Here is a 14597-nt window from a genome sequence, read left to right on the forward strand (position 1 = left end):
TTCTGTAATCTTTACCATTGAATTTCAAGCCAATTACCTAAAGTTAAAAAATATTAAAAGAAAAACCCTCTATATTAAGAAGAGATATCAGACCTAAAGGTGTTTTTTTTCTTTTTAAAAATTTTATTTATTTATTTTTGGCTGAGTTGGGTCTTCATTGCTGCGTGCGGGATTCCTCTAGGTGTGGCAAGCAGGGGCTACTCTTTGTTGCAGTACGCGGGCTTCTCATTGTGGTGGCTTCTCTTGTTGCAGAGCATGGGCTCTAGGCGCACAGGCTTCAGTAGTTGTGGCACGTGGGCTCCATAGTTGTAGCTCGCGGGCTCTAGAGTGCAGGCTCAGTAGTTGTGGCACGTAGGCTTAGTTGCTCCGCGGCATGTGGGATCTTTCCGGACCAGGGCTCGAACCCGTGTCCCCTGCATTGGCAGGCGATTTTTATTTAGGATAATAACAAAAATAATTTCGTAAGCTTATGCTAAAACAGTTTAGCTAGGTCTTAAAAATGCCAAAGTATACTGAATAAAATACATGGGCAAAAGAATGGAATGAGAGAAATGCACATCTGTACTGAGAACTTATTTAAATGGTTCAATGTAGTGGGATCATAGAATGATGAAGTAGTGGCAGAAGCTGGAAAGGTAGGTTAAGATATCTTTTTTTTTTTGTGGTATGCAGGCCTCTCCCCTTGCGGAGCACAGGCTCCGGACACGCAGGCTCAGCGGCCATGGCTCACGGGCCCAGCCGCTCCGCGGCATGTGGGATCCTCCCGGACCTGGGCACGGACCCATGCCCCCTGCATCAGCAGGTGGATTCTCAACCACTGTGCCACCAGGGAAGCCCTAAAGATATCTTTTGAAAGACTTTGAATATTATGGTAAAGAGTTTTGACTATCCCACAAGTGTGTCCTTTTGTGTTATATTTAAATATCATTTTAAAACATGCACAAATAAGTTAAATAGGTGCAGAAAAAGTAATTGACAAAAAAACAATGTCAAATTGTGATTTAAAAAGGAAAAAGAGGAGGAGGGGTTGGGGAAGGAGGAGGGAAAGGAATGAAGGCAGGCAGGAAGGAAAGAAGGAAAAATAAAAGATCATAAAGATTGAAAAGGAAGAAATAAAACTCCCTATACACAGATGGCACGATTGTTTACCTCTAGAAAATGCTAAGATAGCAATAAAAACTACTACAATAAGTTAGTTAAGCATGATTATAGGATACAAGGTCAATAAACAGATATATGAAAATCAATTGTATTTCTATATATGTACTAGCAATAAGAGAACTGGAGAATATAAAATACATAAGAATACACTTAACTGAAAATGGAAAGGTTCTACACCAAAAGTTATGCAACACTGCAGATAAGTAATTAAATGGAGAGATATCACATTCATAATTTGGAAGACTCAGTACTGTTAAGATGTCTAGTGCTCCTAAATTAAACTATAGATTCAATATAATCTCAATAAAAATTCTAGTTGGCTTTTTTTTTAAATAGAAATTTACAAGTTGGCTCTAAGATTCATATGGAAATTCAAATGACCTAGAGTAGCCAAAATCAATTTTGATGAATAAGAACAAAGTGAAGTATGGACAAAATTATTGAAATAATTCAAAAAGATACATGCACCCCTATGTTCATAGCAGTGCTATTCACAATAGCCAAAACATGGAAACAACCTAAATGTCCATCAACAGATGAATGGATAAAGAAGATGTGGCACATATATATAATGGAATACTACTCAGCCATAAAAAATTACAAAGTAATGCCATTTGCAGCAACATGGATGCAACGAGAGATTATCATACTAAGTAAGTCAGAAACAGAAAGACAAACACCATATGATATCACTTATATGTGGAATCTAAAATATGACATGAGTGAACCTATCTACAAAACAGAAACAGAGTCACAGACATAGAGATCAGACTTGTAGTTGCCAACGGGGGTGGGGGAGGGAGAGGGATGACTGAGAATTTGGGGTTGGTACATGCAAACTCTTACATTTAGAATAATAAATGGATAAACAACATTCGTCCTACTGTACAGCACAGGGAACTATATCCATTCTCTTGGGATAAACCATAATGGAAAGGAATATTTAAAAAAGAATGTACCTATGTGTAAAACTGAGTCACTCTACTGTAAAGCAGAGATTGGCATAATATTGTAAATCAACTATACTTCAATAAAAATAATTCAATAAATAATTTAAAAGAAAACAACAAAGTCAAGTATGACCTCAAATCTGTCAGAATGGCTATCATCAAAAAGAACACAAATAACAAACGTTGGCAAGGATGCGGAGAAAATGGAAACCTCAAATACTGTTGGTGGGAATGTAAACTGGTGCAGCCACCATGGAAAATCATATGTAGATTTCTCAAAAAACTTAAAATAGAATTACCATATGACCCAGCAATTCCACTCCTGGGTATATACCTGAAAGAAACAAAATACTAATCTGAAAAGATACATACACCCGAATGTTCATAGTAGCACTATTTACAATTGCCAAGATATGGAAGCAACCTAAGTGTCCATCAACAGATGAATGGAAAAGAAGATGTGGTATATATACACAATGGAATACTATTCAACCATAAAAAAAGAAATTTTGCCATTTGCAGCAACATGGATGGACATGGAGGGTATCATGCTAAGTGAAATAAGTCAGAGAGACAAATATGGTATGATATCACTTATACGTGGAATCTAAAGGATACAACAAACTAGTAAATATAACAAAAAAGAAGTGCACTCACAGATATAGAAAACAAACTAGTGGTTACCAGTGGGGAGAAGAAAAGGGGGAGGGGTGATACAGAAATAGGGGATTAAGAGGTACAAACTATTCGGTATAAAATAAGCTACAGGGCTCCCCTGGTGGCACAGTGGTTGAGAATCCGCCTGCCGATGCAGGGGACACGGGTTCGAGCCCCGGTCCAGGAGGATCCCACATGCCGCAGAGCAACTAAGCCTGTGCGCCACAACTAGTGAGCCTGCGCTCTAGAGCTTATGTGCCACAACTACTGAAGCCCACGTGTCTGGAGCCTGTTCTCTGCAACAAGAGAAGCCACTGCAATGAGAAGCCCGAGCACCACAAGGAAGAGTAGTCCCCGCTCGCCTCAACCGGAGAAAGTCTGCGCGCAGCAACGAGGACCCAACACAGCCAAAAATTAAAAATAAAATAAGCTACCAATATATATTACACAGCACAGTGAATATAGCCAGTACTTTATATAATAACTATAGAGTATAACCTTTAAAATTGTGAATCATTATATTGTACACCTGTACTTATGTAATATTTTACAATCGACTATACATAATTTTACATCAACTATAAAAAATTTTTAAAAAGAACAAAGGACTTCGCACAACCTGAATTAGAGACTTGCTATAAAGATACATTTTAATCAAGGCAATGCAGTAATGGCATAAATGATAAACAGATTAACAGAAGAGAACTGAGAGCCTGAAAATAGATGTATAGTTACATGGTCATCTCATTCTTGACAAAGGTGCAAAGGAATTCAATGGGAAAGAAAAGTCTTTCACAAATGGTGCCGAAACAAGTGGATATTCAGCTGGGGAAAAAATAAGCCCCACCCCCTATCTCTCACCACATACACAGAGTAACTCAAGATGAATCATAGAACTAAATATAAAAGCTAAAATTATAAAGCCTATATAGGACAATAGTGTTGCAACCTGAAGGATGGCAAAGATTCTTAGCTAAGACAACAACTATAAAAGAAAAAAATGAATAAAGATTTTATCAAAACTAAGAACTTCTATACATTAAAGATACCATTAAGAATATAAGTAGGCAAGCCACAGATTGAAAAAAGATCCATAAACCATATATCTGATAAAGAACTAGTATCCAGAATATATTCCAGAATATATAAAGAACTCCTACATTCAATTCAATTATAAAAAGACAAATAATTAAAAATGAGGAGAAGACTTGAATTGATACTCCACAAAAGTTTCTGGGGAGATGGAAATGATAGGTGTTTGGGTTATACAGGTGTACACAGTTGTCAAAACTGTACAGATAAAATCTGTGCATTTCATTTTATGTAAATTATAACACACATACATATACACACAGGACTACAAAAATAATATTTTCTGAGTAGGGGTGGGTATATGGAGGTACAGGTGATACACAAATGACAGTATTGGTAATTGTTGAGCAATGTGATGGCTAACAAGAGAATTTCATTATGTTATTCTGTTTATTTTGTAGATTAAAAAAAAAAACAACTCCATAATAAAGCTTTTTAAAAGGGCAGAAAACATATAAGGGTATACCTCCCCAGTTAACATTTTCCCATACCTTTTGATTTTTAATACTCAAACTTCATAGAATCTACATCTCTCTCAATACAATATTTTTCAATAAATGCTTATAAAGGAAAAATTTATATCTATACTCCCAATACAAAGCAAAAGATTTTAAATAAAACATTGTGAGGGAAAAGGTCAGAGCTGTATCTCAAGTACAGGATCACAGGAAGATATTTTGAGACACAAACTCAGTGTCAACAAGGAGGATGTACAGCTTAGATGCTGGCAGAGCTAACAGAAGCCATGTTACTGCATACAAAGCAACTGTGTGTTAGCATCATATTATTTTGTGATTCTGAAGCAATATTAGACGCTTTACATCTTAACATAATTATGTGTTACCTATATACAATATCTTTACTGTGTCTTAGTTGCATTTTAGGAAACTGATGTGTGGTCTGGGGTTGACATGTAATGCATAATTTTTCCTGACTTAATGAGAAATTGGCATATGCTTACTGCTTTGGGTGGAACACCTGCTTTTCTGGTTGGATTACTGATTTTAGCCCTGTCTCTTAAAAACTATAATTAAAACACACATACAGGACCCATGTTTGTGATGAGTTCAAGCAGGTGTTTGATACTGTTAGTAAGTCAAACTTGGAATAAGAATTTCATTAACACTTTTCTTTCAGGCTTTGTGTTTTAAGATTGCATGGTGACTGTAAGAAATTTCTATTGTGCAAATAAAGCAAAATATAGAAATAAATTATATGATGAGGCTGACATAAGGAAACACTCTTCCATAACCGAAGAGCATGTCTTTCCAGCCTGCATTTCAGTATGACAATGAGTGGGGCTGGAAGGGAGTGGGCAAGAAATTGGAAAAAGGAGAGACCAGAGGCCTCCACAACTATCCCAATATGTCATGTAAGGGTCCGAGGGAAAACTGCATTAAGGAGAGTCTTGAGAGGCACTGCTGAAATCCACTGATTCCTTCCAAATGGCATGTTTCGTCCCCTGCATACATTCCTATGCCTATTTTTTATAATCTTCCACCGTAATTGAGTTCCTTCAAATATCCTCATTTTTACTTTCTCTTTCATGCCACTTTCTCTCCATGATTTTAAGACAACGTGGCTCACTGTAGCGATCCCATACAAAGCTTTTGGGGAGCAATAACGAGGACTGCAATAATAAAAATTAAGTGATTGCCATTCCTCCAAAAGATCAGTAACAAAATAGATTTTTAGCCTAAATATTTCAGCAGCATAAAGATAATGACGTGTGACCGAATAATTCAAAACACTTCCCCCGACAAGCCAAAGACAGAAACAGAAATGGCCAAGAGTAGAGCTCAAAGACTTCACTCCGGGAAACACAGAAAAGAATCAGGCCAAACTATATGAGCAAGGTTTTCCATAATATTTCCTACGGCCTGAAATAAAATCTGAACTCTATAATGGCACTGAAGGGGAAAGCTCTCAACTTGGGCAAGAACAATCTCAAAACAAAAAAAACATTCTTCTTCTTCTTTGGTTCTTAAGAGATGCCTATAACTTCACTGACTGCATTCTTCTTTTAGTGAATCCAAGTGGCATTAAATTTGAAGATAAAAAGACTAACAGGGTATTGCACTGTGAGAAACGATCTCAGTTTTTTTTTTTTTAGTTTTTAATAGAAAATTTATTTGTTTATTTTATCTTTTTTTTTCTTTTGGCCGCGCTGCACGGCATGTGGGATCCTAGTTCCCCAGACCAGGGATCGAACCCGCGCCCCCTGCAGTAGAAGCATGGAGTCTTAACCTCTGCACCACCAAGTCCTATCTCAGATATTTTAAACTGGCATTGGATTAACTGCATTAATCTAGATCTACCAAAACTACAAAATGATGAGAAATTCACTGGTTATTGTCTAGAATCATTATCAATCCAGAACTAAACTCAAGAGCATAGCCTTTAGAGCCAGAAAAGCCAGTGTCTACATGTTGATTCTGCCCCTCATGTTTCAGTTTCCTTATCTGTAAAATGGGTATTAAAATAGCACCTACTTTTGTTATAAAAGAGAATGCATGTAAAGAATTTAGCACTGCCTAGCAAATAGTAAGTGTTCAATGTTAGCTCAATTCCCAATAGAGCTCCCCTACCCCTGATTTCTTTTAATAATCTCATCTTTTTGTAACTCAAATTGAATGTAATGCAATGGATTACTTAGGGAAGATGATTCAGCAAAACGCAGACAGCTATTGGTTATAATGCTGTAATGACCAGGGAGACTGCACTTGGAAGAAAGGAAAAATGTATACACATCAGGGGTCCCAGGACAGTTTCCTGTGTGAGGCTGACCACTCAGCCAGCACCACATTCTTCTTTTGACTTTCAGAGCTGTGAATTAGGCTGGAGACTATTTTGAGAGTCAGAAAATGGGGTGACTTTAGCTTTGTATATAGGAAGGTCATATTCAGGACCTGCTCACGGTTTTTGTCAGGTTTGATCAACTCATTTTTTAGCAGCTTTATTGAGATATAATAGACATACAATAAATCACTTATTTAAAATGTAAAATTTGATATGTTTTGACACCACTGACACAATTAAAAAATTTGGTCAATTTATTTTTTCACTTTTAGCTATTATAAACCTATCTTTGTTAATAAAACATAGGAAAAATAATTTTATTGCAATTTTGAAATCCTTTACTGTTCTTTCTTCTCCTCAAACTAGTGTTTCCACAATGGAATATTTTATTCCATGAGGTCTCTTAGGGAATAATTACTTCATTAAGAAGCGTACTTTATGAAATTACATCCATGTATGGTAATCTAAAAGAGCCAATCTAAGATGATAGAAACGTTTGACTGTAAATTAGAATCGTATCTATGGATGCCTAAGAGCTGGTGATTTATTCACTACTGTAGTGTACTTCTAAATTGCATCTAAGTCTTCCAAATATAATTCACTGGCAACAAGCAGAGAGTGAAGGCTCAACCTTTGGGACTGGTGTGGTGGTAGGGACCCTCAGACAGGAGTTTTGTCATAAAGCAGCTACAGCTACCTGGGTCAGTCATTTAATTTTTACGGTTTCAGTTTTTTCCTCTTATAAAATAAGTATTACTAGACAAAAAGATCTGAGTTTACCTGTAGTTCGAGGTCTTTATCCCTGGCAAATATGGAAAGTATATAATACTTTATATAATAACTTTTAATTCATACTTTTAATTTTTAATGGTTCTTAAATAAACTTATTATACACGCGCAAAATTAACAAGATTTAATTTAGACTATGCCGCAGGTAAATGTTATAAAGGGAACGAACTTCCTCCTCTGTCTTGAAGGGTGTGGGAGCCAGACATGCTAGCCCCATCCACTGTGCACTTCTTGTGCCACCACACTGTTCCTTCTTGCTGCCTCTGTCACCTAACAAGTCACACCAATTCCCCACAGGGCATGATCAGCTCTCTATCCCCACACTTTCACTGTAGGGAAGATTATAAATAAATCCTATATTCATATGAAAGCACCATGCCCAGGCCTGTGTATTTTCTGGGACTAATTGCTGAGGGAAAGCCAATAATCTACTGAAAGTCTCATTCCAGTCTACGTGGTAATTATATGCTAATGCCTTTTGAAATTAATTCAGAACCCCTACACCAGCATCACACTAAAGGGGAAAGAAGCTGAGATTTAATCACATTGTCTTCTGGGAGCTCAATGTAAGATTTCTTTTATACATGAGCCATAAATCGACAGAACTCACAGACTGCTGTAGCACTGTAATGATGCAGTCCCACAGCAACAAAACTGCTGGTGGGTGTCATGCCAAAAATCAGTCACGGATGGGGCTCGAGTAGAGATGCAGAGCTTCTCACTTCAGAGAAGCTACAGTGTATGTTTGACCATTCTCGTTTCTACTTTCTACAAATTAGCCTCATCTGAGGGTCTAAAAGAAGTTAGATCAACTATAAATAAAAGAAGCTGTGAGCAAAGTAATAACATAATGATAAAAACAAAGCAATTATGAGAAACAACATGAGCAAATGGTGGAGTTGGAAGAATAATGAAGACATGGATAACTTTACCTCATTTGACAAAAATAAATGGAGTGTGAATGGGTAAGCAAATACAGAAGGTTTGCTCTAGCCCAGAAATCTCGTAAGCATAATCTAAAAGCCCATTGTAAATGCCTCCTTCGTGATGCAGTGTCCTTCTGCAATCTAATACACTGCTTATCCAAAGAACGGCTATTGTAACACTGCTTCCAGCTTTCCTGGTACTCATCATTAAATCAATGTCTTATTCTCAGTTCAGAAGCACACTGGATTTGATATTATGCTATATACAAATTCTTCACATATCATAGAGAAATGATTGAAAGTTTTTCTCAGCCCTAAAAAGAAACCAGGAAAATATTTCCCACATGAATTTTTTCCTTTCATCCCTGACCTAGAGCCAGAAGCATATGAGAAGATGACTTATAACTGCATAAGAATTCAGTATGTGCACGGTTCTACTCTCTCAGCTTTTCAAGATGCTGCATGGAGCTATGGAAGAAAAAGAAGGTGGCTTCCCTCTGGAACATACTTTCAGAGACAAATGTATTAATATAAACAAGCTAAAAGGAACCGAAATACACAAATCCACATGAAAATATTATTTTATAAATATTATCATCTGAAATTCATTATGGTATTACCAGGTGCCAGGTACTGTGGCAAAACTTGACATATCTTCTCTCATTAATTCTCATAACACCCTCTGAGGTTGAGGCTATACCACCACTAGACTGTAAGCTCTATGAGAACAGGACCATGGATTTTGTTCACCAATGAAAAAATCACACCGTGTTCACATACTTCCTCCTACACAACAGATGCACAGTAAAGTTCTTGCTGAATAAATGAAAAATGTCCAATTGATAAAGGAGGTAACTGAGGGTTAGAGAAAATAAATAGCTAGCCAAAGGTCTGTGATGCTAGAATCTGTGTTCCAACATATTTTATTTTATTTTATTTTATTTAAATAAGAGACTCAGTGGAGAGTGCAGGACGATTAACTTATTACCATATTTAATCTTCTTGTTCTTTTCATCTCTGAACGAAGATGAAGTTACTGAATAGCAACAAAAGACCAAATCCAGAAAGTCAAAGGAAGGAATAGGAGGGCCCTGAAATAGCAAGATGTTAATATTTTTTCAGTCAGGAGAGCTCTTCTAGCCTCTAGCCTAGAAAACAAATACCTAAAGTTTCTGTCTTTAAGGAAGGAAATGTGATCTAATTAACAGTCAACCACGTGCCATGTACTTTAAGCCCCTTCTGAAATGCAACTAATAACTGAAAGAACTGGGATAAGATAAAGTAGGGGGCTTCCCTGGTGGCGCAGTGGTTGAGAGTCCGCCTGCCAATACAGGGAATACGGGTTCGTGCCCCGGTCCGGGAAGATCCCACGTGCCGCGGAGCGGCTGGGTCCGTGAGCCATGGCCGCTGAGCCTGCGCGTCCGGAGCCTGTGCTCCGCAACGGGAGAGGCCACAACAGTGAGAGGCCCGCGTACCAAAAAAAAAAAAAAAAAAAAAAAAAAGATAAAGTAGGTCTTCCTAGTCCAGTGCTTACTGTGGACTTTTCTGTATGGCCTGTAAAACACTCTCAGTGCAGCCACAGCTCATCTGTTACCTCTATCTAATAAAATGTCAGACAGAGAAATAAAATACCAGTTCTCCTGTTGGTCTGGATCACATCGGCCACTCCATCTTGAGTCTTAATAACATAGAGAGAATAGAACTAGAATCTTCATGTTCCAAAGTATAGCTTTTGGAACATTTCCATGTACCACATGAAACAGGAAATATGTGTTTAGGTACATATAATACAACAGAATGATTTAATATACATGATTTCCTAAAGCCTAGGGCATCATAAATCAGGATTCTCGTGGATCTAAACAGATTGGGTTTGGTTGAAGCACCATGGGGAACGCGGTATACTTCAGTGGCTAGAGCATGGTTCTTGGAGCCTGGCAAGCCTGGGTTCTTAGTAACTTATTTCTGTAAGTTACTTATGCAGTTTTCTTATCCACAAAATGGGGATAACAACAGTACATACCATATAGGGCTCTTAAGAATACTGAATACAAATGTGCGAGCACATAGGTAAAATGCTAGGAGTAACTCAGTAAATTAGCTTTTACTTTCATCTTATTACCACCACTATCACTTCAGTTTCGTTTACGAAGAAATCTCTAAACATAAGCCAAAGGAAATGAATGTGAAGCAATGAATTATATTGGTTAATACACACTGTCACCTTTGATTTTTATTTACATAATGATTATGCTAATCAGTGCTACTACCCCATGTGGGTCCCTTTCATGATGCTGTATTACAAAAGAACAAGCAAAGAAAAGTAATTCCAGAAGTGACTTCTTTGTGAAAACAGGTTTTAGATGGGGAGAAACTACTGGGGATTAGAAGACAGAGGGCGATACTAGTGTCCCCACAGTTGTGTCTGATCAGCTTTAGCTGTAGATATTATTAGGCAAGTCACACTGTGGATGACTATGAATTCTATTCCGAGTCTGAAGAGGAAACTGTAAAATGAAAAATTAGTAAAGGCCTCATTTTAAGTAAGCAGTCTGACACTCGGTACCTCTGTGATTCAGCTCCCCCAAATGTCCAAGTGTTGGAGCATTTTATCCAAGAGGCCTTAGAGCACACTGGTTAACAAAGAGCTAAGAAGTCAAACGGCCTGACATTGAATCCCAACACCTCATTTACTTTGTGACTTCAGCAGTAAAGCTATGTCTGGTACCAACTACAGACTGCTCTTGTTACGACTGTTGTTATAATTTTTTTTCATTTTTGTTATGCGACACTCTTTTTATGTCTCTTTTCTTCCTCGAGAATGTGAGCTATTTGAATGAAGAGACTGGATGTATTCATCTCTTTATTTGTGTCCAGTCTTAAGAGACGCTCAAAAAACTGTTAGCTGAATGAGGAACAGGAAAACAAATATCAGACTAAGATAAATTCAGAGCAGAAACCCTGACTTTAAGCTTAGAAAATGAGGGAAACCTTATTTAAGGTTTCTGAAAAGGGAACCTTTTCAGACTATTGATGAAATCATCCAGAGCAGTAGCAGAGGATCAGTCATCTTCCGAGCTTCTCTTATCTTTCTCCTATTCCTAAATAAGAAATCTTATTCCTTAACCTGTGGCCTTAACCACATCACCAACTTCACAGATATTAACCAATCCTTGACAACCAGTTCATAGAGTTTTGTCGGCTATAACACCTTCACAAAAAACTAACTGACAACAATAACAAAAAGAAATGTCATACTTACGGTTAATTCAGAAGCTGAAGAGGATTTTGATAAACACTAATAACATTAGATTAACACACAAATTAGTTTTGAACCTTTTGGAATTTATTTTTAAAAACAAGCCCTATTCTTTTAATGTGTTTCCATGAGATTTTACTTAAGGACCCCTAAATTATTTTGTGAGATTAGTTTTTTTGTTTTTGTTTGTTTTGGTTTTTGGCCATGCCACACAGCGTGCAGTTCCCTGACCAGGGATCGAACCCGTGCTCCCTGCAGTGGAAGCAGGAAGTCTTAACCACTGGACCGCTAGGGAAGTCCCTGTGAGATTAGTTTTTACTCAAGCAGCAAACAGCAACTGTAAGCAACAATATGATTTTTGTTCTCGCTTGGGAAACTGGCAATAAATAGTTGACGAAAATGTAATTTATAACATTCTTCCTCTTCACTTCATTTTCCTACACAATATCCTCTATACCCCTTCATCTCACCAGAACAGAAATTCAGGATATATGCCCCTAGATGGATGGATATATTAGATACAGAGTATATATAAATATATGGATGGATTTTGCCCTTATGTGATCATTATAATGAAAGTAACTGGACAGATTTTATTAGAAGAATCAAATGAGCCTAACAGGAAAAAACAAAAAGAATATATGCCCCTCACCTCCAACAGTTCATCTCCAATACGCATTCGCCCGTCCGTGGCAGCGGGTCCTTCGGGGTTAATTCCCACCACAAATATGCTCATGCGTGACCTGTCTTTGTTACCAGCAAGGCTGAGTCCAAGTCCATTCTTATCCTTTTCAAGTTCAATAATGTGCAATTCTCCAGGCAGGTCTGCATATCTTTGCCTGATTTTTTCTATTAAAAAAAAAAAAGGTAAAAAAAATTTAAATACAGCACTTGAATCTATATTAGCAAGATACTGGCATTTCCCCATCTTTGATGATGCCTCTACAAAGAACTGTCCCTTCTTAAGAGCGAAGTACTTGAGGTCATTCAAAGCCTTATATATAGGTTACAGTTAAAAATTATTTCATCTCCATCTAACAAGGTTGGCTCACCCATAAAACCTTCCCTGATTGTTCAGGTTCACACTGGCCTAGACTTTCTACATATTATTTTCTTACCTAAGAGAGTCAACACAATGTGGTGGAAACCCTAGTCTCCCTGCACTACCCCGCCACCCCCCAACTTCCAAAACAAAGAAAAAGGGAAACAAAGAATATATACTGATCACCAGCTGTGTTAACAAGCAAAGTGCTTGGTCTTGGAGATATCTTGCTGAACAAAACAGACATGGTTCTATTCTCATGGACTTGCAGTCCGGTAGGAAAGAAAATCAACAATTAATTCTAAATAATTACATTTCTTTAAAGTATAGGGTACCCTTTAAAGTAAAGGGTACAAAACAATATTGGGTGTTATGTGAGTAAAAACAAGGGGAATTAAGGATGTTGATTTACTTGTCAGATCTGAATTCAATACACAAATCTACCACTTACTCAATGTCCAATAATTAATACATTATATTACCTCTATGGAATTCCACTTTTTCCTCTTTAAAATGGGTATGATAATACCCACTTCATGGAAGTTGGGTAAATTAAATAAAATACACGTTAAAGAACTTAACGGCTCATGACTTACAGGTATTTTATAATTCTTTTATTTGATCTTCTGTCTCACCTTGCAATCTCCACTTTATGCTCTAAATTACCTATTTTAGGATTTGGCTGGTTATACTTCACTTGTGTCGATTCTGTGCAACGAAACCACACTGGCAGGTCAGCGCTGGGAATGACAGTGCTTTAGACATGCCTTGTACCCCACACAGCACCAACTCAGGCCAGGTGTGCTGCCAGGGCTCAGAGGTTTGCTGGCTAATCCATCGTGTGATGTAATCATCTTTTCAGCTGAATAACCAAGCAGTAGCTTGTGACTATCCTGAAACTCTCTACGCTCTAACACTTGACCTTAGAGGGTCATTGTCCTTAGAGGGAACCTTCCAAGTTGAAAACTTAACTCGAATAATTAGTGTTAAGGGGTAGGGGAAGGAAGACAGCCTAGTCCCTTTCATCACTTTACCAGATATAACATTGCCTTATAAGAGTAGATAAATTTAAACCCATAAAAGCTATTTTATGCATAAATTTATATTGAAAGAATGATAAATGACTGCTTATTTATTCATTTATTTATTTTTTAACGACTGCTTATTTTATAAAGAGGTTAAATCTGCCGGCTTTACAAGGATTTTGAAGAGAATCTTAAAGAACTTTCACTGATAATGCTTATTATTAATAATAAAGAACACATTTAGCAAAATACAATAAAACAAAGAACTTGCAATGTAATAAAACTGTCCTCTAATTAGAAATAAAATTATTCATATCAACACTGAAGTAAATAAACTCAAAGTATTTTTGTTGGTCAACTACCAAGAACAAGCCACTATGTGGGTACCTTAACAGAGCATACAAAACACATGGTACCCTCAAGATGCTTTTACAGCAAAATAGGGGAAGCAAACAAATACAACAAATATTAAACAACTACAGTTATGTAAATAGAAATTCCAACCACTACAAGTGCTGGTCACTGAATAAATACTAAATGATTAGTGAATTAGGTCAGTGAATAAACATTAAATTACTTGCACTAGAAATAATTGCTTTTAGAGTTCTAAGAATTGATATGGCTAGAAGAGATTTTATGGAAGAAGCAGAATTTGAGAATTTTTTTTCTCTTATTTTTTTAATTAAAGTATAGCTGACATACAATATTATATTAGTTTCAGGTGTACAACAGAGTGATTCAACATTTATATACATTACAAATTGATCATCATAATAAGTCTGGTAACCACCTATCACCACACAAAGCTATTACAATATTATTGACCATATTCCCTATGCTGTACATTGCGTCCCATGACTTACTTATAACTGGAAGTTTGTACCTCTTAATCCCCTT

The 14597-nt window shown here is 37.0% G+C and overlaps 1 protein-coding gene across 5 annotated transcripts in view; it reads right to left on the reverse strand.

Annotated features, from left to right (window-relative positions):
- Positions 1-14597, reverse strand: part of PATJ (PATJ crumbs cell polarity complex component) — a 353415-nt gene that overhangs the window by 132693 nt on the left and 206125 nt on the right. For all 5 annotated transcript variants that reach the window (XM_029230615.1, XM_029230612.1, XM_029230614.1 and 2 more), the window contains one exon: positions 12286-12482. In XM_029230615.1, coding sequence (XP_029086448.1) covers positions 12286-12482 — 197 coding nt within the window. The remainder of the gene's footprint in view (positions 1-12285; positions 12483-14597) is intronic.

The sequence above is a fragment of the Monodon monoceros genome, unplaced genomic scaffold, assembly GCF_005190385.1.
Source record: "Monodon monoceros isolate NGI ecotype Baffin Bay Population unplaced genomic scaffold, NGI_Narwhal_1 Super_Scaffold_18, whole genome shotgun sequence".
Classification (NCBI taxonomy): domain Eukaryota; kingdom Metazoa; phylum Chordata; class Mammalia; order Artiodactyla; family Monodontidae; genus Monodon; species Monodon monoceros.